This window comes from Schistocerca serialis, chromosome 10 (genome assembly GCF_023864345.2).
Source record: "Schistocerca serialis cubense isolate TAMUIC-IGC-003099 chromosome 10, iqSchSeri2.2, whole genome shotgun sequence".
Classification (NCBI taxonomy): Eukaryota; Metazoa; Arthropoda; class Insecta; order Orthoptera; family Acrididae; genus Schistocerca; species Schistocerca serialis.
This window is the reverse complement of record NC_064647.1, coordinates 72,280,470-72,303,256: the sequence shown is the minus strand read 5'-3', so window position 1 is coordinate 72,303,256 and position 22,787 is coordinate 72,280,470. Positions and strand designations below refer to the sequence as shown.

Sequence of the window (22,787 nt, the reverse complement as noted above, 5' to 3'; positions counted from 1 at the left end):
GACCGCACCGCCACTTCCCAGCAAATTAGGGACACTGTTGCTCCTGGGGTATCGGCGAGGACTATTCGCAACCGTCTCCATGAAGCTGGGCTACGGTCCCGCACACCGTTAGGCCGTCTTCCGCTCACGCCCCAACATCGTGCAGCCCGCCTCCAGTGGTGTCGCGACAGGCGTGAATGGAGGGACGAATGGAGGCGTGTCGTCTTCAGCGATGAGAGTCGCTTCTGCCTTGGTGCCAATGATGGTCGTATGCGTGTTTGGCGCCGTGCAGGTGAGCGCCACAATCAGGACTGCATACGACCGAGGCACACAGGGCCAACACCCGGCATCATGGTGTGGGGAGCGATCTCCTACACTGGCCGTACACCACTGGTGATCGTCGAGGGGACACTGAATAGTGCACGGTACATCCAAACCGTCATCGAACCCATCGTTCTACCATTCCTAGACCGGCAAGGGAACTTGCTGTTCCAACAGGACAATGCACGTCCGCATGTATCCCGTGCCACCCAACGTGCTCTAGAAGGTGTAAGTCAACTACCCTGGCCAGCAAGATCTCCGGATCTGTCCCCCATTGAGCATGTTTGGGACTGGATGAAGCGTCGTCTCACGCGGTCTGCACGTCCAGCACGAACGCTGGTCCAACTGAGGCGCCAGGTGGAAATGGCATGGCAAGCCGTTCCACAGGACTACATCCAGCATCTCTACGATCGTCTCCATGGGAGAATAGCAGCCTGCATTGCTGCGAAAGGTGGATATACACTGTACTAGTGCCGACATTGTGCATGCTCTGTTGCCTGTGTCTATGTGCCTGTGGCTCTGTCAGTGTGATCATGTGATGTACCTGACCCCAGGAATGTGTCAATAAAGTTTCCCCTTCCTGGGACAATGAATTCACGGTGTTCTTATTTCAATTTCCAGGAGTGTATATAAACGATCTGGGAGACAATCTGAGCATCCGTCTTCGGTAGTTTGCAGATGACGCTCTCGTTTATCTACTAATAAAGTCATCAGAAGATCAAAACAAACTGCGATACGATTTATAAAAAAATATCTGAATGGTCGAAAAGTGGTAGTTCACCCTAAATAACGAACACTGTGAGGTCATCCACATGAGAACTAAAAGGAACTCGTTAAACTTCGGTTACACAATAAATCAGTCTAATCTAAAAGCCGTAAATTCAACTAAATACCTATATATGACATCGAACAAGTTCGAAGAAAGGCAGCACGTTTTGTATTATCGCGAAATATGGGAGAGAGTGTCACAAGAATGATACGGGACTCGGGCGGGAAATCGTTAAAAGAAAGACGTTTTTCGTTGCGACGGAATCTTCTCACGAAATTCCAATCACCAACTTTCTCCTCCGAATGCGAAAATATTTTGTTGACACCGACCTACATAGGGCGGAACGATCACCACGATAAAATAAGGGAAATCCGAGCTCGTACGGAAAGATATAGGTGTTCATTCTTTGCGCGCTGTATGAGATTGGAATAATAGAGAATTGTGAAGGTGGTTCTATGAACCCTCTACCAGGCACGTAAATGTGATTTGCAGAGTATCCATGTTAGATGTGCAAATGACGTTCTGTGTTATATCAGCTTCTCAAAACAGCTTTTTAATTTGTCTGATTAATGTTCTGTTCTGTGTGACTGGTGATAATTTTAATGGATATCACGTATATTACGAACATGAGGTCGACATGTGTGTTACTTGTTCAGTTTCTTGTGAAAGAGAATAATCACAACGTTGTTCCAGTTTTGGGGTCGTTTAGCGTAAATACGACTCCTCCGGCAAAAATTTCGAAGTTTCTGCGGGGATATTTTCTGAGTATCTCGGTTCAAGGGACCTGCGGCTCGTCACATAGCAGGACAAAGCGAAACAGAGTAATGCGATATCTCTCAGACAGACCCTATGGTACAATGGTTTGGATGCCGTCGCTGTGGGAAAATTTCACCACAGTTCGTAGTGCCGCTCTTTCAGTGCACTCAATGAATTCATACACGAGGTAGCAGTAAACCTATCCATTACCGTTAATGCACATTTTACACTGCTGGAAAATAAACCTAAGCAAAAACAAGCAGTGCTGAATGCATGGTTGAGGACATGGAGAAAAGTGGGCGTTACTGTTGTCAAGGAGAAGTTCCATGCGGAAATGGAACAATATTCTTTCCAAACAAGGCGCACAGCACGTCCCGTCGACATTTGCACTGTTATCATGTTATTTTAATGGTCTTGCCAATGCTTTGCAATTGCTAAATATGTATGGGAATTGGATGTATGTACCAGTCTCCTTCTCCATTTTCTCTCTGTACATCTCTCCGTTCTCCTCACGTGGATCATCTTCTTCTCCCTCCTCTCTCTCTCTAATTTTCTCTTCCTCTCTCCCTGTGCATCACTTCCTCCCCCCTATGTATATCCCCTTCCTTCCTCTCTAATCTTGAGCCTTGTTTATTGCTATTTGCAAATTCAGATTACATAGTGAACTTTCCCACTTCCTCTGAAAATTGACTGGGAGGACGAAATCAGGACAGCACATTGTTGTTTAGACAGTTTCTGTTTGAAAATATACGAAATGAGAAAGAATATACATACGAGGGTGAGTAAAATGAAAACCTTAAATTTGTAATAACAAATCGAAATTTCGCACCGTTATCCTGTAAGTTGGTAAACTTGCTACAAAGAGCGTGCAGAATGGCCTGTAGGTGGCATCATAGTGCAGATGCACACATACCGTCGCAGTATCAGTATAAAGATGGCCGCCCCACTTGCGACTTGCACCAGGGAAGAACAGCGTTCTGTTATTCGGTTTTTGCGTAGTGAAGGTGTAAAACCTGTTGAAATTCATCGACGAATGAAGGTTCAGAACGGTGATGCATGTGTGTCACAGCAGCAAGTCTACGAATGGAGTAGGAAGTTCGCAAATGGTGTGACTTCATTGGAAGATGCTCCTCGTCCAGGTCAGGCACAACGAGTTGTGACTCCACAGAACATTGCACCAGTTGAAGCCATAGTGAAGGAAAACCGCCAAGTGACACGGAATGACATTGCAGCATCTTTACAGATTAGTCATGGGTCAGCACACCACATTGTGCATGATGTGCTCCAGTTTCACAAAGTGTCTGCAGGATGGGTGCCACGGCAGCTGACACCTGAAATGAGAGAACGAAGTGTTGATGCTTGTGAAGAACTTTTTCGGCGCTTTGAACGAGAAGGTGATGGCTCCCTTGCAAGAATCGTTACTGGCGACGAAACCTGGGTTCACCAACCGGAAACGAAGAGAGTGAGCAAGGAATGGCGCCATTCCTCATCACCAAAACCAAAGAAGTTTCGAACAGAACCATGAGCAGGGAAGGTTATGATGACCCTCTTTTGGGACGAAAAAGGCGTCAGTTTTGATCATTACATGCCTAGAGGGACCACTGTCATCAGTGCATCATACAAAGATCTCCTAAAAAATCATCTGCGGTCTGCAATCAAATCAAAGCGACGTGGATTTCTGTCAGCAGCTGTCCTTTTACAACATGACAATGGAAGGCCCCACACTGCCCGTACAACAGTTGCAACAATCACAGAACTGCATTTTGAGTGTCTTGCTCATCCACCATACTCACCAGACCTTGCCCCAAGTGATTTCCATATGTTTGGACCACTCAAAGACGCAATGGGAGGAAAGAAGATCCGTTCTGAGGAAGAGGTACGCCACGTGGTGCATGAGTAGTTGCGAGTACTACCAAAAGAATTTTTTTCTAAAGGAGTTTATGCACTTTGTAAGAGCTGGATGACTTGCACTGAGCGTGGGGGAGATTATGTTGAAAAGTGATACAGCTCCGTACCACTTCTGCACAATAAACAATATTTTAAAAAATATTTAAGATTTTCATTTGACTCACCCTCGTATATTGCCCACGCATGCTTGGGAGAGAGTGTGAGAACATATGATTGCTATCTGGTTATAGATTTTAATAAAAAAAAAATCATGATGCAATTAATACAGCTTGCCATTTCTGTGTTCATATTCCCATTTTTATTTTCCAGAATGCCTACGCTACAGGACATAGTAACTGCAATGGCATCTGGTCATGGAGGGTGAGTATTCTGTTTATTCTTTATGGAATTTGCAAAAGGTCTGTTGTACCTACAGCAGCTGATTGACATTGCCAGGCAGTCTTGATACACCAACACGAGGGCATTGCCTACAAGGTAAGAGGATGCTAGTTTCACCAATTGTATACTTACCCCTGTGGACAATGCTGGTACGGCGGTGTTGTGCTGTGGCACTTGGCTCAGAGAGAGCCAATTCAAACACTGGTAGCGGAAGAAATCTCCATAATAAACATTTGGCTAATAAAGTGAGGTGGCGGTGTACAGGTTCTAATCACCAGGCAATTCTTTAAAATGACAACGAGATCGTTTCTGAATCGCATATTATTAATTATTTCCTTTTCAACAATTTTAAATTTACCTTTATTCATGTTTTAATTATTACATTTTATCACTTTAATAAGTTACGCACTTGGCAAGTCTGCTGTAGACTTTACCTGTTGCACTATTTACTTATTGCATTCTGTACAATTTTATAGACTTTGTAGACTCACAGAAGCGACAGCTAACGAGCTTATGGGACAAACATATGTTGTGCTTCTGTACTGCAGTGTGTTACGAAAAGCAGCGCTATTGGTAGCATGACTCCGCCGGAACTGTGGCTTGGTTTACACCGTATTTTAAATGTGTGAGAAGCTAACCTGATTTTGTGAACATTTTACGGCTTTTTTTATATAGTAGTATATGTGAGAAAATAGGATGCCTCGTCATATTTTAAGCTCATGTTTCCACATGTATGACAGTAATAATTTTTCATTATGGAACATTTTATTGTTTTAAGATGTAATCTGTTAATTGTATTTCATTTACAATGTTTTGTTGAAGCTATAAAAATGATCATTTCTGGGCAAAAGTCTTGTGATCATTGACGAAAATAAAAGAAAAAGGAATTTATTCTTCACTTCCCGGATCACTGTTTTAATTCGCGACTATGACGCAGCTCCGGAAGTTATTCATAGTATCTTCTTGACACAGTTGCCCTCAAACATCACTTTCAATAATTAAAAATCCCAAATCGTTGAAACTTGTTTTCTAAGAAGAGGATTCAAAGCCATTTTTTGTTCAACTTCAAATATGAAACTGCCATTTTGCAGTTGTTCTTTGTGATCATAAGTGATGTTCTTAGAGTGTGTCCAGGATTAGGAAATCAATGTTTGATGTCTTATTGGTGCTGATTGGGATGAAGTGAGTTGCGGTAAACATCGTCTTTTCGTGGAATCGAACTAATATGAAACGTACAATGAATAACATAAAACAGCCAAAATTCCGTTAACCATTCTTTTAAAACTGTTGCGGTCTTGCCAACTCAAGCGCCACGCGTTTCTATGGATCCTACTGCGAGTTTGATGTGATAGAGATCGAAGTCTGAGAGATGAATGTTGCCTTAACTCATCGCAGCTGTCCATCAGGTGATTCAGCCAAACAAGCCATTTACGTGTCCGTCTTGCACGACTGTAAGGGAGATGACACAACAGAATATTTAATTTTAAATTTTGATGGCGCTGGCCATTAGGTTGCAGACTAGATAGCAGCCGTGATTTAAGAGGCCATCCATTTACCTCCAGTGAAGGGAGAGGTGGGGCAAGTGAGTGGTTCGTACATCATTTGCTGCTGAAATGAAAAACTTGTTTCTACTTTTCTAATGGTATCGGAAAACTTGTGCAATGATCGACCGATTGCACTGACAAGCAGGGTTCCTATCTAGAAAAATGGTACCATTGTAAATTTAATACTGTTATGATAAATCTGTAAACTATACTTTTTCATGTTACTTTGAGCTACGAGGGTAATCCCAAAAGTAAAGCCTCCTATTTTTTTATACGCACATAGACCTGTTTGTTTCTACAATGTTTTGCATCAGTTTACAGCTTGAACATTTAGCTATTTTTCGACATAATCACCATTTCTGCCGATGCATTTTTGTAGATGCTGTGGCAGTTTTTGTATGCCCATGTCGTACCACCTCGCCGCCATGCTGTTCAGAAAGTTGCGAACCTCTTCTTTCACTTCGTCGTCGGAGCTGAATCGCTTTCCGTCCAAACGTTCTTTTAACCTAGGGAACAGGTGATAGTCACTGGCGCCAAGTCAGGACTATAGGGTGGGTGGGTGATTATATTCCACTGAAACTGTTGTAGGAGAGCAACGGTTTGCCGAGCTATGTGTGGGCGAGCGTTGTCGGAGAATGTGTGCGCCGTTGCTCAACATTCCTCTTCTCGGGTTCTGAATTGCCCGTTTGAGTTTTTTCAGAGTCTCACAGTACCTGCCAGTGTTAACTGAGGTCCCAGCGATTCAGCTCCGATGACGAGGTGAAAGAAAAGATTCATAACTTTCTGAACAGCACGGCGGCGAGCTGGTACGACATGGGCAAACAAAACCTGCCACAGCGTCTACAAAAATACATCGACAGGAATGCTGATTAGGTCGAAAAATAACTAAATGTCCAAGCTGTAAACTGACGTAAACCATTGTAGAAATAAACAGGTCTATGTACTTATGAAAAAATAGGAGGCCTTACTTTTGGGATTACCTTCGTATATGCATACAATCATATACAGCAAGGGTGTTTTACCCTCGCCCTTGAGCACACGAAAACCATCGTCATAATCACTATCATCATCATCATCGTTATGACCTTGCTTGTTGTAGGTCTGCTGCTCTGGAATACAATAAAGGACCACACTCTACAGGAGAGGGGGACCGGTACGAGGAGCGCCTGCTGGCCCTGGTCTTCCTCCGCTGCGTGCGGTATGGGCTACACTTTCAGTTGTGTGCCAACAATGGCGATGCTGGGAAGTTCGATGACGTGGTGTTGGTATGGCGACCTGAGGGACAAAATGAGGTGAACACCCTGCTCGTCCAGCTCAAGCACAAGACCTCCTCGACGGCCATGACCGTACACAGTGGCGCGTGGCTGTCAAAGGCCACGAAATGCGACTTCGGGCTCAGGATGTACTGCACCTCCTACAGAGAAATTAGCCAGACACTGGATACGAACAGAGCCACATTCGCCCTGTTGACGAACGCCTGTCTGGGCGACAGTAGCCTCGACATACTTGAGCGCCAGTATGTGGGCACCTTCCCAGGTCTGGAGCTGCTAGAGACTGGTGGCCACCTGTACAAGCTCAAACCGAACAACGAACAGGTTTGGAAGGCAGTCCATGAGGACATCAGCTTTGTGGAGAATTTCTACCTGCTGTGCCAGCAGAGCAGTTCTAATAACATTGTAGGCGACATTTGCAAGGAGCTGGAAGAATTGCTGGGCGCCGGTGACCTATGCGAAACCTTGTGTGACAGCTTGTGCAAGAGCATCAGGGACTGGATGAACAACCAAAGCGCGTGTTTGACGAGTGCTTGGAGCACATGGCAGGCACTCGTGGACGAATACGTCAGGAAGCAGGTGACCGAGTGCAGAGTAGTTACCACCAGACTGGAGTACTGCAATGTGGAAAATGTTCGGAGCTACGTGGAGTCGTGTAACCCAGCGTGGTTGAGGCCTCCAGGAAGGCAAATGGCGGCTCTCTCTGCTACGAAGATTCACCAGGCACTGGCTAATGAAACGCACATCATGGTGGCTGTGGACCGATTCAGAGTGCTGCGACACCGGATTCTCCGCTGTTGGGGACCGTACTGCCGATGGCTGGTTAGTTTCAGAGTGATGGAAGCTAGTAAAAAATTGTTATTTTAACTTGACATTTGATGCAATCAAAGAACATATTTTATTTTACTAACGACTGTCAGCAACTATTGGTCATCATCAAAAAGATTGAAAATAGTGTGAGATGGTAATCAACTAATACTTTATCAGATGGAATACATATACAGGGTGTTACAAACTGGTACGGCCAAACATTCAGGAAACATTCCTCACACACATAAATAAAGAAAAGATGTTATCTGGACATGTGTCCGGAAACGCTTAATTTCCATGTTAGAGCTCATTTTAGTTTCGTCAGTATGTACTGTACTTCCTCGATTCACCGCCAGTTGGCCCAATTGAGGGAAGGTAATGTTGACTTCGGTGCTTGTGTTGACATGCGACTCATTGCTCTACAGTACTAGCTAGCATCAAGCACATCAGTACGTAGCATCAACAGGTTAGTGTTCATCACGAACGTGGTTTTGCAGTCAGTGCAATATTTACAAATTCGGAGTTGGCAGATGCCCATTTGATGTATGGATTAGCACGGGGCAATAGCCATGGCGGAGCACGTTTGTATCGAGACAAATTTTGCAGAACGAAGGTGTCTCGACAGGAAGACGTTCGAAGCAATTGATCGGCGTCTTAGGGAGCACGGAATATTCTAGCCTATGACTCACGACTGGGGAAGACCTAGAACGACGAGGACACCTGCAAAGGACGAGGCAATTCTTCGTGCAGTTGACGATAACCCTAATGTCAGCGCCAGAGAAGTTGCTGCTGTACAAGGTAACGTTGACCACGTCACTGTATGGAGAGTGCTACGAGAGAACCAGTTGTTTCCGTACCATGTACAGCGTGTGCAGGCACTATCAGCAGCTGATTGGCCTCCACGGGTACACTTCTGCGAATGGTTCATCCAACAATGTGTCAATCCTCATTTCAGTGCAAATGTTCTCTTTACGGATGAGGCTTCATTCCAACGTGATCAAATTGTAAATTTTCACGCCCAACATGTGTGGGATGACGAGAATCCGCACGCAATTGTGCAATCAAGTCATCAACACAGATTTTCTGTGAACGTTTGGTGATGCCTTGATTGGTCCCCATGTTCTTCCACCTAAGCTCAATGGAGCACGTTATCATGATTTCATACGGGATACTCTACCTGTGCTACAAGAACATGTGCCTTTACAAATACGACACAACATGTGGTTCATGCACGATGGAGCTCCTGCACATTTCAGTCGAAGTGTTCGCACGCTCCTCAACAACAGATTCAGTGACCGATGGATAGGTAGAGGCGGACCAATTCCATGGCCTCCACGCTTTCCTGACCTCTACCGTCTTGACTTTCATTTATGGGGCCATTTGAAAGCTCTTGTCTACGCAACACCGGTTCCAAATGTAGAGACTCTTCGTGCTCGTATTGTGGACGGCTGTGATACAATAGGCCATTCTCCAGGGCTGCATCAGGGTTTCCATGCGACGGAGGGTGGATGCATGTACCCTCGCTAACGGAGGACATTATGAACATTTCCAGTAACAAAGTGTTTGAAGTCCCGCTCGTACGTTCTGTTGCTGTGTGTTTCCATTCCATGATTAATGTAATTTGAAGAGAAGTAATAAAATGGGCTCTAACATGGAAAGTAAGCGTTTCTGGACACATGTCCACATAACATATTTTCTTTCTTTGTGTGTGAGGAATGTTTTTCGAAAGTGTGGCCGCACATATTTTTAACACCCTGTATACAGGATGTATCACCTAAAATTTGCACCACAAATATTGCGGAATTGGAAAGTGCTATTGATGTGTGGCTTTCACAGAATGTATTGCTAGTCAGGGGCTTGTATTGCTAGCCAGTAAACCTGTTTTAATGTTACTTAGAAAGTAAATTTTTTGTGCAAACATGTACGTTTTGAATGGAACAGTGCCTATTGACATTAACAAACTAAAAGTAGTGTAAATCAGAATGTCAGTGGTGTTTGTTGCAGGATTTTAGTTAGAGTCGTTTATGAGATATCGTATTTTGCGAAGTCCCCATACCAACACTTGTACGATACCTGTGGTAGCACACACTAAACGAGAGAAGTGTGTACACTAGTTATGTGGATTATGACCAGTATTGAGACAATTGACCATCAAAGGTTGTGTTCAAAACGACACTATCAGTGGCAATACATGCTTCCAGTCTGGTATGGAAAAACTTCTGCACACATGCTAGCATTTCAGCAGGCTTGTAGTAATATATCATTGCATATGATCGGGTGTAGCTGGTATGTCCTTGTAGACTACATCTTTCAGCTTTCCCCACAGAATAAAGTCTACAGGCGTCAAATCCAGGGAATGGGCCAGCCAAGGTACAGGTCCTCTGCATCCGATCCAACAGTTTGGAAAAAGCTTAGATGGCTGACCATCCGGTTTGCCATGCACTGTTGGCAAACTGGGTGCACTCCGCCCTTGTAAGGCAACCTGAGGTGCTACTTGATAGAAAAGTAGTGGCTTCAATCTTGGAAACTGACATACAGCCAGGAGAGCGGTGTGCTGACCACATGACGTAGGATGCCACCTAATGGTGTTGCGAGCGCGTGACTTGGTAACAAAAGTATGTAAATAGACACGGACAGGGAATCATCCTAGCAAATATATGGGCTGTAAATGGAGAAATCCATCGAGATAAGTTGCTTTGACCACAGGCCTCTCCATATCCGCATCCAGTGACGCCTGTAGGCTGAGCATGACTTATGAGTGTGTACGTGTCTCTCTCTCTCTCTCCCTGTATATACCAAAAAAAGTTTTGCATCACCCCAGTTCCCAGAACTCCTGAAGATAGACGTTGACTGTGGATATTGTATCACAGACACAGTTCCTATGATCGTTCAGAGATATCACTAAACCGGCCCAAAGATGTAAACAACCATGCATCAGCAGCACCTATTAGACGGAGGGAGTCCCACGGCCGATCAGTTCCAACCATTCCACCAGGAAGTAGGTACATGATTCGCGTTGTCTGTAGTTCAACCATGCCTAGACGCTCATTACCGCGGTTCGATCGCGTCCGTATTGTTACTTTGCGCCAGGAAGGGCTCTCAACAAGGGAAGTGTCCATGCATCTCAGAGTGAACCAAAGCGATTTTGCTTGGAGATGGAGTAGATGCAGAGAGACTGGAACTGTTGATTACGTGCCTAGTTCAAGCCGTCCAAGGGCTACTACTGCAGTGGATGACCGCTACCTACGGCTTATGGCTCGGAGGAAACCTGACAGCAACGCCATCATGTTGAATAATGCTTGTCGTGCTGCAACAGGACACCGTGTTACGACTTAAACTGTGCGCAATACGCTGCATGATGCGCAACTTCACTCCCGACGTCCATGGCGTGGTCCACTTTGCGACCACGACACCATGTAGTGCGGTACAGATGGGCCCAACAACATGCCGAATGGACCGCTCAGTATTGGCATCAAGTGCTCTTCACTGATGACTGTCGCATATGCCTTCAACCAGACAATCGTCGGAGACGTGTTTGGAGGCAACACGGTCAGGCTGAACGCCTTAGATACACTGCCCAGCGAGTGCAGCAAGGTGGACGTTCCCTGCTGTTATGGGGTCGCATTATGTGGGGCCGACGTACGCCGCTGGTGGTCATGGAAGGTGCCATATAAGCTGTACGATATGTGAATGACATCCTCTGACCGATATTGCGACCATATCGGCAGCATATTGGGGAGGCATTTGTCTTCATGAGCAACAATTCGCGCCCCCATCGTGCGCACATCTTGTGAATGACTTACTTCCGGATGACGGCATCGCTTAACTAGAGTGGCTAGCACGTTCTCCAGACATGAACCCTATCGAACATGCCTGGGATAGATTGAAAATGGGTGTTTATGTACGACGCGACCCACCAACCACTCTGAGGCATCTACGCCGAATCGCCGTTGAGAAGTGAGACAATCTGGACCAACAGTGCCTTGATGAACTTGTAGATAGTATGCCATGACGAATACAGGCATGCATCAGTGTAAGAGGACGTGCTATTGGTTAGTAGAGGTGCCGGTGTGTACAGCAGTCTGGACCACCACCTCTGAAGGTCTCGCTGTATGGTGGTACAACATTCAATGTGTGGTTTTCATGAACAATAAAAAGTGCGGCAATGATGTTTATGTTGATCTCTATTCCAATTTTCTGTATAGGTTCCGGAACTCTCGGAACCGAGGTGATGCAAAACTTTTTTTGATGTATATATATTGGCACCCCATAGCGTCTCGTATGTGTCCCATCGACTTACTTCAGAACTGGTGCATTTTGTTGCCAAAACATCTACATGAGTTAACTAACACGCTCCTAATACCACTGCAGCACAATTCTGTCCTTGTGACAGGAACCGATATTCTGCTGGAGATGTCACGGCCCTCGGGGAGGACATGTAGCACGAAGGAATGCAGGTGGTCCACAATAGTAACTAGTCCACAGGTCTCATAGTGGTTTGGATTACCACCATAGGTCCCCTGGAAGTCCAGAGGAACCTCTATCATAGCACAATACTGCCACTACCAGCGTCCTAGCATGACACAGCGAATGTTTCGCACAGGCATTCGCTTGAATGCCGGCATCTCTGGACATGACCACCGATTGTGTGTAGTGAGGAGCGAGATTCATCTGACCAGGAGATACGTTTCGACTGACCCACGGTCAAGTCTAAGTGACCCTGTGACCACTGAATCATAACTGATGATGTCGTTGAGTCATCATGATGACCTCGAGCATTCGGTATCTGTACCAGGTCAGACTAAAGGAAGACATCAGATAAGTTCAGAGGTAAGTTGCTAGATTTGTGACTGATAGATTTGAACAACATGCAAATGTACGGAGGTTCTTCGGGAACTCCAATGGGAATCCCTGGAAGGAAGGACATTCTTTATCAGGAACACTATTGAGAATAGATAACCGGCATTTGAAGCTAACTGGAGAACGATTCTCCCGCCTCCAACACACTTGCGTGTAAGAACCACGAAGATGAGATGCGAGTAATTAGGGCTGATACGGAAACATATACAGTCGTTTTTCTCTCCCTCTGTTTGCGAGTGAAACAGGAAGGAAAATGACTAGTAGTGGTATGGGGTACCCTCTGCCACGCGCATTATGGCAGATTCTGGAGTATCATATAGATATACACTACTGGCCATTAAAATTGCTACACCACAGAAGCGAAATTTAACCGACAGGGAAAAGATGTTGTGATATGCAAATGATAAGCTTTTCAGAGCATTCACAAAAGATTGGCGCCGGTGGCGACACCTATAACGTGCTGACATGAGGAAAGTTTCCAAACCGAGTTCTCTTAGACAAACAGCTGTTGACCGGCGTTGCCTGGTGAAACGTTGTTGTGATGCCTCGTGTACGGAGGAGAAATGCGTACCGTCACGTTTACGACTTTGATAAAGGTCGGATTGAGGCCTATCTCGATTGCGGTTTATCGTACCGCGACATTGCTGCACGCGTTGGCCGAGATCCAATGACTGTTAGCAGAGTATGGAATCGGTGGTTTCAGGAGGGCAATACGGAACGCCGTGCTGGATCCCAACGGCCTCCTATCACTAGCAGTCGATGTGACAGGCATCTTATCCGCATGGTTGTAACGGATCGTGCAGCCACGTCTCGATCCCTGAGTCAAGACAACAACCATCTACACGAACAGTTTGACGACGTTTGCAGCTTCATGGACTATCAGGTCGGAGACCAAGGCTGCGGTTACCCTTGACGCTGCATCACAGACAGGAGCGCCTGAGGTAGTGTACTGAACAACGAACCTAGGTGCACGAATGGCAAAACGTCATTTTTTCGGATGAATCCAGGTTCTGTTTACAGCATCATGATGGTCGCATCCGTGTTTGGCGTCATCGCGGTGAACGCACATTGGAAGCGTGTATTCGTCATCGCCATATTGGCGTATCCCCCCCCCCTCCCCCCCGTGATGGTATGGGGTGCCATCGGTTACACGTCTCGGTCACCTCTTGTTCGTATTGGCGGCACTTTGAACATTGGACGTGGCTCTACTCTTCATTCGATCCCTTCGAAACTCTACATTTCAGCAGGATAATGCACGACTGCATGTTGCAGATCCTGTACGGGCATTTCTGGATACAGAAAATGTTCTACTGCTGTCCTGGCCAGCACATTCTCCAGATCTCTCATCAATTGAAAACGTCTGGTCAATGGTGGCCGAGCAACTAGCTCGTCACAATAAGCCAGTTACTACTCTCGATGAACTGTGGTATCGTGTTGACGCTACATGGGCAGCTGTACCTGTACACGCCATCCAAGCTCTGTTTGACTCAATGCCCATGCGTATCAAGGCCGTTATTACGGCCAGAGGTGGTTGTTCTGGGTACTGATTTCACAGGACCTATGCACCCAAATTGCGTGAAAATGTAGTAACATGTCAGTTCTAGTGTAATGTATTTGTCCAATGAATACTCATTTATCGTCTGCATTTCTTCTTGGTGTAGCAATTTTAATTGCCAGTAGTGTAGATGCAGATAACACATAGGGGTCCTGTGCTGCGAAGCTCCGTGTTCAAAAACGTGGCTGAATGGTGGGCTTCCAAACGCTTGTGCCTGCACCAGCCTTGTACTCTGTCATCATTTCTGTCCTGGGTGGTCAAGCCTTTGCCCTCTACGTTCTGTGACGAGGCGTGGAGGTCAGTCAGCTTGGCGCCTGCTCGTGGTTCCACCACCGTTTAACCATTTTCCATAGATGCAGTTACGAACAGCCAAGTTTCGCTATTTCCGAGATACACGTTCCCAGATGCTGGGCCATAGCAACATGCTATTTGTCAGGGTCGCTTACATCTGTGGATTACCTCAACTGCCGTTTGTATCGTCGATATGATAGTTCCCCATTAGTCTCTGTTGCACTAGTATACTTTGCTCAGCCTGTCATATGACTGCAGCGTCATCATTCGGCGTTCAGTCTCGCTGTGGGCAATGGTCATAATGTTTTGACTCATACGGAGGGCGGTCAGGAACAGTCTGTAAAGCTTGTAAGGGTTCTGCAGGGTAGGTTGCGATACGAAATAACTGTCAAGAAAAAACTTGGATACGTCGCGTCGTATCCGAGTCAATTAGCACTGAAGTTAGCCAACCAGAACGCTGAGCGGAAGTTCACGCACCCCGTCAGATACGTTTAGTGTCAGTTATTCTCAGTTGGTGATAGCGCACGCGATAGCTCAGCATTTGCCTCTGGTTCGGCCCTTAGTATCGTCATGTCCAAATTTTGTATCGCTCTCTTGTTTGGTTTTAGGAAACGAAACGAAGAACACATTTGGCAACACGCTTCTCTGGCGGGTCGTTTGGCTTTGCACAAGCAACGGATTGCTAACTTAAATGCTAATTAATTCTGAAACGTCGCAATGTATCGAATTTTTCTCTTAACAATAATTTTTCAGCACACCTTACCCTGCAACACCCTCACAAGTTTCTCAGATTCTTTCTGACCATCTTGTATAGTTTGTAATTCATCGGTCCTCATAATGTTGTCACATTACAGCTCCTTAAGCAAACTCTCCAACTGTAGCACTGAATTCCTTAATGAAAATTACTACAGTCTTAAATTACTGAAGGTCTCCAAAGGCCATCTGATCTGGAGATAAACACGGGAAAGCTGAAAATTAGGCAATAAACACCTAACGACTATCTGACTACGTGGCCATGAATTTTCTGCTACAAAATTTTCTTTCCCGTTGTGTTACCTCTGCTTCTTACAGGCCTCTTTTACTGCAGTGATCAATTACATTGTTCCAGTTTTAGCTTTGTTGCGAGTTTTGCAGAACTCCACAGCTTCCCCAGATATTTTTGGATTTATTCAGTGCATCTGTTTAAAATGAACGTTTCAGCTCCATAAAACACTAGTATTTGATTATCATATTACAACCTCTTAGCTTTGTGCATTCTCCGATGCATCTTTTATCGTAAATATCTTCTGTAAGTCTAACTGCTGTTTCAGTTTTTGTGGTACTGAATTTCATAAACAATATTTTATATGCTAGTGTCTTAAATGACTTCACCAAAAAATAGAGAAGCTCTCTCTTTTTTTTGGATGCCAAACACTTACATTTCCTTTTATGACGAGGTATGGATTCTTTCCCTTTCTTTTGTTTCTTTAAGAATATATACTCGCTTTGATCTGTTGGAATGTATCAAATCAGAATGATAGGTTATTATGCAAGAGCTGATCTGACTACCATGGTAATGGCTCTTCTTAACCAGAGTCTTTGTTCCATTTTAACCTTTGATTTGTTCAAGTTTTCGATAATTTTTGAGAGAGACAGACGGAAATTAATGGAGGCACTCCACCATCTTGTCACATTCCTGTATGCTGAAAATTTTCCCTGAACCTTACGTTAGATTTTGCACAATCTAGTGTTTGTCTAATAAGTGCACTGACTTTGAGGTCTAGGCCTAACTCCTTTAGATTTTTGAAGAGGCTGTTACGGTCCACTGAGTCATAAGCTTATTTAAAGTCTACGAAGGTGAAAACTTATCCCCTAGGATACATTTTTGATTTCTGAGTAATAGATTCAAAACGAATATATTCTGGGCAGTATGTCTTTGACCTCCAACTGCTTCATATTTACCGAAATTGTTTTAGCAATACTGTTGTCTATGGCCCACGAAGCAGAGCTGTTTTCTAGTTTACTATTATTAAATACTATACAGTGAAACGATCATTGTAGTTAGCACTGAAACAGTGTAAGATATTTTTGTGTCGTTTATTGAGTCACAGAATACGACTTCCTTGAACATTTAAATCACGTTTACAAGATACTGATTTTATGGAGTGTTATAACAGCACTAGTGCTATAAACATACAGTATTACTAAAATAGGTGTTGAATGGAATATTTCTACAATAAACTGATTCGCCTAACACAGACTATTTCAGTGCTTTTGTCCCCCACAAAATCTACACTATGTGATCAAAAGTATCTGGGCACCTGACTAAAAATGACTTACAAGTTCGTGGCGACCTCCATCGGTAATGCTGGAATTCAGTTTGGTGTTGGCTCACCCTTAAACTTGATGACAGCTTCCACTCTCGTAGGCATACGTTCAATCAGGTGCTCGAAGGTTTTTTGGGAAATAGCAGCCCATCCTTCACGGAGTACTGCACTGAGGAGAGGTATCGACGTCGGTCGGTGGGGCCTGGCACGAAGTCGGCGTTCCGAAACATCCCAAAGGTATTCTATAGGATTCAGACAGGACTCTGTGCAGGCTAGTCCATTACAGGGATGTTATTGTCGTGTAACCACTCCGCCACAGGCCGTGCGTTATAAACAGGTGCTCGATCGTGTTGAAAGATGCAATCGCCATCGCCGAACTGCTCTTCAACAGTGGGAAGCAAGAAGGTGCTTAAAACATCAATGTAGGCCTGTGCTGTGATAGTGCCATGCAAAACAACAATGGGTACAAGCCCCCTCCATGGAAAACACGACCACACCATAACATCACCGCCTCCGAATTTTACTGTTGGCATTACACACGCTGGCAGATGTCGTTCACCGGGCATTCGCCATACCCACACCCTGCCATCGGATCGCCACATTGTGCACCGTGATTCGTCCCTCCACACAACGTTTTTCCACTGTTCATTTGTCCAATGTTTTACGCTCCATACACCAAGCGAAGCGTCGTTTGGCATTTACCGGTGTGATGTGTGGTATAAGAGCAGCCGCTCGACCATGAAATACAAGTTTTCTCACCTCCCGCCTGACTGACATAGTACTTGCAGTGGATCCAGATGCAGTTTGGAATTCCTGTGTGATGGTCTGTATAGATTTCTGCTTATTACACATTCCAACCCTCTTGAATTGTCGGCGGCCTCTGTCAGTCAACAGACAGGGTGGGCTATACGCGTTTGTTCTGTACGTGTCCCTTCACGTCTCCTGTGGTGTGCGTACTGTAAGGCCTTCACTACACACACCATCAGATTATTTGACTTGTCGCTCTAACGAAGTAGAGGAGTGTCAGCAATATGTCTCGTGGTTTTATCGTGGCGTGTTTATCTTCTGCCGTTAGGTCAGACGATAGAAATGCCACTTGCACGCTTAGAGTAGCAGATTGACGGTGACCAACTTTAAACAGAACTTGATTAATTTTCACACAAATTTATTAAAATAATAACAAGCATAAAAATTACTTAACTTGGTTCTGGATGCTATTTACAATTGACAATCTGAAGTTCCTTTGGTATTGGTACGTTAATCTTATTCTCACATATATATCTGATACATACATATATCTATACATTTACAGAGTTACTACAAATGATTGAAGCGATTTCACTGCTCTACAATAACTTTATTATTTGAGATATTTTCACAATGCTTTGCACACACATACAAAAACTCAAAAAGTTTTTTTAGGCATTCACAAATGTTCGATATGTGCCCCTTTAGTGATTCGGCAGACATAAAGCCGATAATCAAGTTCCTCCCACACTCGGCGCTCACTGCAGGTCGACCCGTTGATTTCCGCTTAGAGAGGCATCCAGAAGCTTTAAACTGTGCATACCATCGCCGAATGGAGTTAGCAGTTGGAGGATCTTTGTTGAACTTCGTTCTGAAGTGTCGTTGCACTGTTATGACTGACTGATGTGAGTGCATTTCAAGCACGACATACGCTTTCTCGGCTCCTGTCGCCATTTTGTCTCACTGCGCTCTGGCGGCAGAAACCTGAAGTGCGGCTTCAGCCGAACAAAACTTTATGAGTTTTTCTACGTATCTGTAGTGTGTCGTGACCATATGTCAATGAATGGAGCTACAGTGAATTTATGAAATCGCTTCAGTCATTTGTAATAGCCCTGTATGTTCATGGCTATGTACAGGAATATGGTAATCTTATTAGGCGCAGACTGAAACTTTACTATAGACTGGTACAGTCTAATGCAGACTGGTACAGACAGGGGCAGACAAATGCAGACTGACTAATCGGAGGTCTGTACACTCGTTATAATACCTCGCGCGTTCATGTATCACTGCGCGAGTGTGATCCGCAAGGAGAAAAGGTTCTACGTTAGCAGCAATCTCACTGGCTGCGTTACATATTAATACGCGGATCGGCGGAAGCAGAATTTGGTCCGTCTCTCAGACAGCGCCATCTCGTAGTGCGGAGACGGACGAGCGCTGCGCCTGCGCTGTTGTGATTAGCAGGGCTCGCTCTAGTGGGAAAGTTGTGTACGCGCTGACTACGCGGAACTATGTACACAACATCTGCACTGCACTGACATCGCATACAGTGGACCTAGGGATGTTACGGAGTGTGGATATCTCGCTTACAGATGTATGACACAAGCGACAATCACCTGACCGCGTTCAAAGTTCGTGAGTTCCGCAGAGCGCCCCATTCTGCTCTCTGACGATGTCTAATACCTACTGAGGTCTCAGATATGGAGTACGTGGCAACAGGTGGCAGCCCAATGCACCTAACATGAAAAATGTATGTTTTTGTCCGTATACTTTTGACCACATAGTGTATTAGTTCCCTGGGAGTAATGGTGGTTCTTAGTGCCAATAGATCTTATCAAGTTTAATTACTACGAAGTGAAAATGGAATCATACAGAGATAGAACAAAAATGTGTAAATTGATTCTTCTGAAGAGAAACAAGACGTTTAACGCTGTTTTATGTTGTGAATAAGTAGTGTAAATTTCAGTATGCGAAAATTCTGAAATAATTATGCAAGCTGTATTTAAAAAACGATTTTTGAATATATTTGTGTCTAACTGATCTATTTCAACTATCTTCAGGTGATTGTAGATGATGAGACTGCATATAGCTCTGCGATTCTGGATGAGCTTACGAACGAGATGCAAAGTGAACGCCGAAGTCATCGCCGCTTCGTCGTTGTGTCGTGGAGGGGCAGGCACTGCTTCAGCGACACTTGCCGCTCAGCCGACATCAGCGGCGACAGCTGGAACGACTTCCTGAACATTAGTGTCGCGTTAAACGGGGACCGCTACGGATGCCGCCTGCAGGACCTGGTGGCGGACGTCGACGCCCTCCAGTCACTGCTGGATGGCGAGCCGGCACTCTTGCTGGCTCTAGCACAGCTGTCGCAGCCTCTGAGGATGGGCCGGGAGCTGGAAACTCTGCCCGCGCACTACGTGCCCAGGAAGCTCGTGGACCAGCGGGTGTTGACGGGCGAGTTTTTCTCCACTCTGGTTAAGATTCGAGAGCGAGAGAAAGAGCACGTCAAAGGTACTGGCAGCAACACAATAATTGTGGAGGGGAAACCCGGAGTGGGCAAGTCAAAGATGCTGTCACATGTGGCGGAAAAAATAAAAGAGAAGGTCCCTTCCTGCTGGCTATTGAGAGTTAATCTATTTCAGTTTTATGCAGTTTTAGATCACAGTAGGAACGGTGTGAGTGCTGCAGAAGACATCTTGAGGTGGACAGTGTTTAACGAAGGCGTTCTAGGTGAACTGGAGTACACACTGCTCAGACACTGCCTGCTGCAGTCCACGCAAGTCGTTTGTCTCGTGGACGGCTTCGACGAGGTGTGCCCCGACTATGTCTACAAGTGTCTCGAGGTGCTCCCTCTGCTGTCTCCACGCAAGGGAAAGCTCCTGGTGACGACGAGGCCAGAACCGGTGAAGCTCTTAGAGGCTCAGATGGGAGTGTCGGCACACACGCTGGAGCCTTTCAGTGAATCGGAGCTAGAATATTTCTTCACGAGCCATTCCTCGAATGGAAACATCCCAGCTGTCAGTGGTCTCAACAAGAACTTGAGGAATCTTCTGAGGATCCCTCTGTTTGCTGAAATGTTCGTAAATCTGTCGCAGGAAATTGATGAGACGTATGACATTGTGACTCTGTACGAAGCTTTCTTCCGAAATAAATTCAGAAGGCTGTACGAGGAAAAATTAGGTGACAACCTTTCCGCTCCCGGGAAGAGGAGAGAGGTCGAGAAGGCACAGGAGAAGCACGAAGAACAGCTGATGCTCCTCGCGGCGTCAGTTCTGTTGCACAGCGCAGACGTACCAGCAATGTCACCGTCCGATAGGGGAGACTTCGTGAAAGCTGGAATCGTGTACGAGTTCTCCTACAGGAAACCAGAGTTCCTGCACAGGACGTTCGCCGAACACTTCCTCGCCAAGTGGTGCTTCCTCGGATACGGAGATCGGAGCCGTGCGGTGGCGTACCGTAAGGCCTACCTCACCGGGAGACTGGATTTCTTTCGAGAGTCCTTCGACCGCAGGGCAGTGAGGGGCCGGCCACTGCTGGAGGCGGTGCTGGAGGCCCTGTCCGGTGGCGACGAAGGCGAGATGAGGGCGCTGCTGGCCGGGGGTGCCGACTGGAGGCAGACAGACGCGTGTGGGCGCAACGCGCTGCACCTGGCGGTGGGCCGCGGGCCGCTCCATCTGCTGCAGCGACTGTGCAGACGCGCGGGGGAGGGCACACTGTCTGCAGAGGACGGCCTGCTCGGGTGGACGCCGGTGAGGTACGCCTGGGAGCGCAAATGCTGGTCTGCTGTGGAAGTGCTGCTGATGGCGGGAAGTGAATTCAGCCACCTGGGGGTCGTGAAGGCGGGGCAGCACGACCCCGTACAACTGCAGGCCGCGTTCCAGCAGGGCGGATGCCGGGCCCTGTACCAGCACATCCTGGAGGTGAAACGTCGCGTACAGAATGACACCTACATCTGTATGGTGGGAGAAGAATTAGAGGTAAATTAAGATGTACCGTGCATTACATGTAACTAACCCAGTACTGCTGGCTGGTAACCTTATTTGGAACCTCAGCCTTTGCAGACAAATGCTATTACCGACTCAGGTGTGCATGACTCGCACCCCACCCTCCTAGCCTTACTTCCGACAGTACTCTCCCCTACTTTCCAAACTCCACTGAAGTTTGGAAGCATACCAGGGATCAGCACTCTCGGAAGAAAGTATATTGCCAAAAAATGGCTTACCCCAGCTGAGGAGATTGTTTCCAAAGTGAATTTTCACTCTGCAGCGAAGTGTGTTCTGCCTTCGTTTCTCCCAGGAGCACTAGTTCCAAAAGTTATGCAGAATGTCTTCTGTGAAGCTGAGAAAGTAGGAGAGACGAAGTGTTGTTGTGAGAGTGGTTTGGAAGTCGTGCCTCGGTAGCTCAGTACATAAGAATATTTGTCTGTGCTTCTAATACCCTGAGTATGATCTTCGTGGATGCAGTCGAGAATTTGTTCCTCAGCCTCCAACGTACGTTCTTCGCGTTGTGGGCCTCTGCCTTCTGCGTGGGGTAGTAAAAAGCAGCATCTCTCAATGTATACAAATTAAGTAGGTACTATAAGTTGTATTCTGTGATTATTTATTTGATAATAAAACGGAAGCATATCAGAGCAGACAATCGGTTTCGCGTACAGACTTAAATATGAAAAAGTAAAGATAACTACTGTACGAAATTGATAAGGTTTTCGTGACCTCTTGTTGACAAACTGTCTGTTGGCTTCCGTCCACCACCAGCAATGGAGGATGAAGCTCTGACAATGCCAGCCATTTGAGCTGGCGAAACGCCAGAAAAATCATCAAACAAACATCGGCCGCAGAACCAGAGACAGAAGCCAACGGGCAGTTTGATAACAGGTGTACTGTGTTACGAATGAATTGCAAAATAATCGACCGAGCGAAGTGGCGCAGTTGTTAGCATACTGGACTCGCATTCGGGAGGACGACGGTTCAGTCCCGCATCCGGCCATCCTCATTTAGGTTTTCAGTGATTTACTTAAATCGCTTCAGGCAAATGCCGGGATGGTTTCCTTGAAAGGCCACAGCCGATTTCCTTCCCCTTTCCTAATCCTATAGCACCGTTTGCTCCTCTCAACCAAATCAACCAACCAAACAAAATAATCGACTAAAAGTAGAGATTCATGATGATATAAACCTTTGGTGCATACCAACAAATAACAATCGTGCGGGAACTCTTCGTCGTGGGAAGCGTTCTCGACAATCTCGTATAGCTGCCCTCGCAACACCTTTTAACTCGCCATAAATTAAATAAATGTTG

At 45.8% G+C, this 22,787-nt stretch overlaps 1 protein-coding gene across 1 annotated transcript in view; it reads left to right on the top strand.

The window, feature by feature from the left end:
• LOC126424779 (uncharacterized) overlaps positions 1-22,787 on the top strand; it is a 111,502-nt gene that overhangs the window by 62,199 nt on the left and 26,516 nt on the right. The window contains exons 2-4 of the mRNA XM_050087543.1: positions 4,043-4,093; positions 6,755-7,748; positions 19,553-21,469. Of these exons, the coding sequence (XP_049943500.1) occupies positions 4,044-4,093; positions 6,755-7,748; positions 19,553-21,469 (2,961 nt within the window). The 5' untranslated portion in view covers position 4,043. The remainder of the gene's footprint in view (positions 1-4,042; positions 4,094-6,754; positions 7,749-19,552; positions 21,470-22,787) is intronic.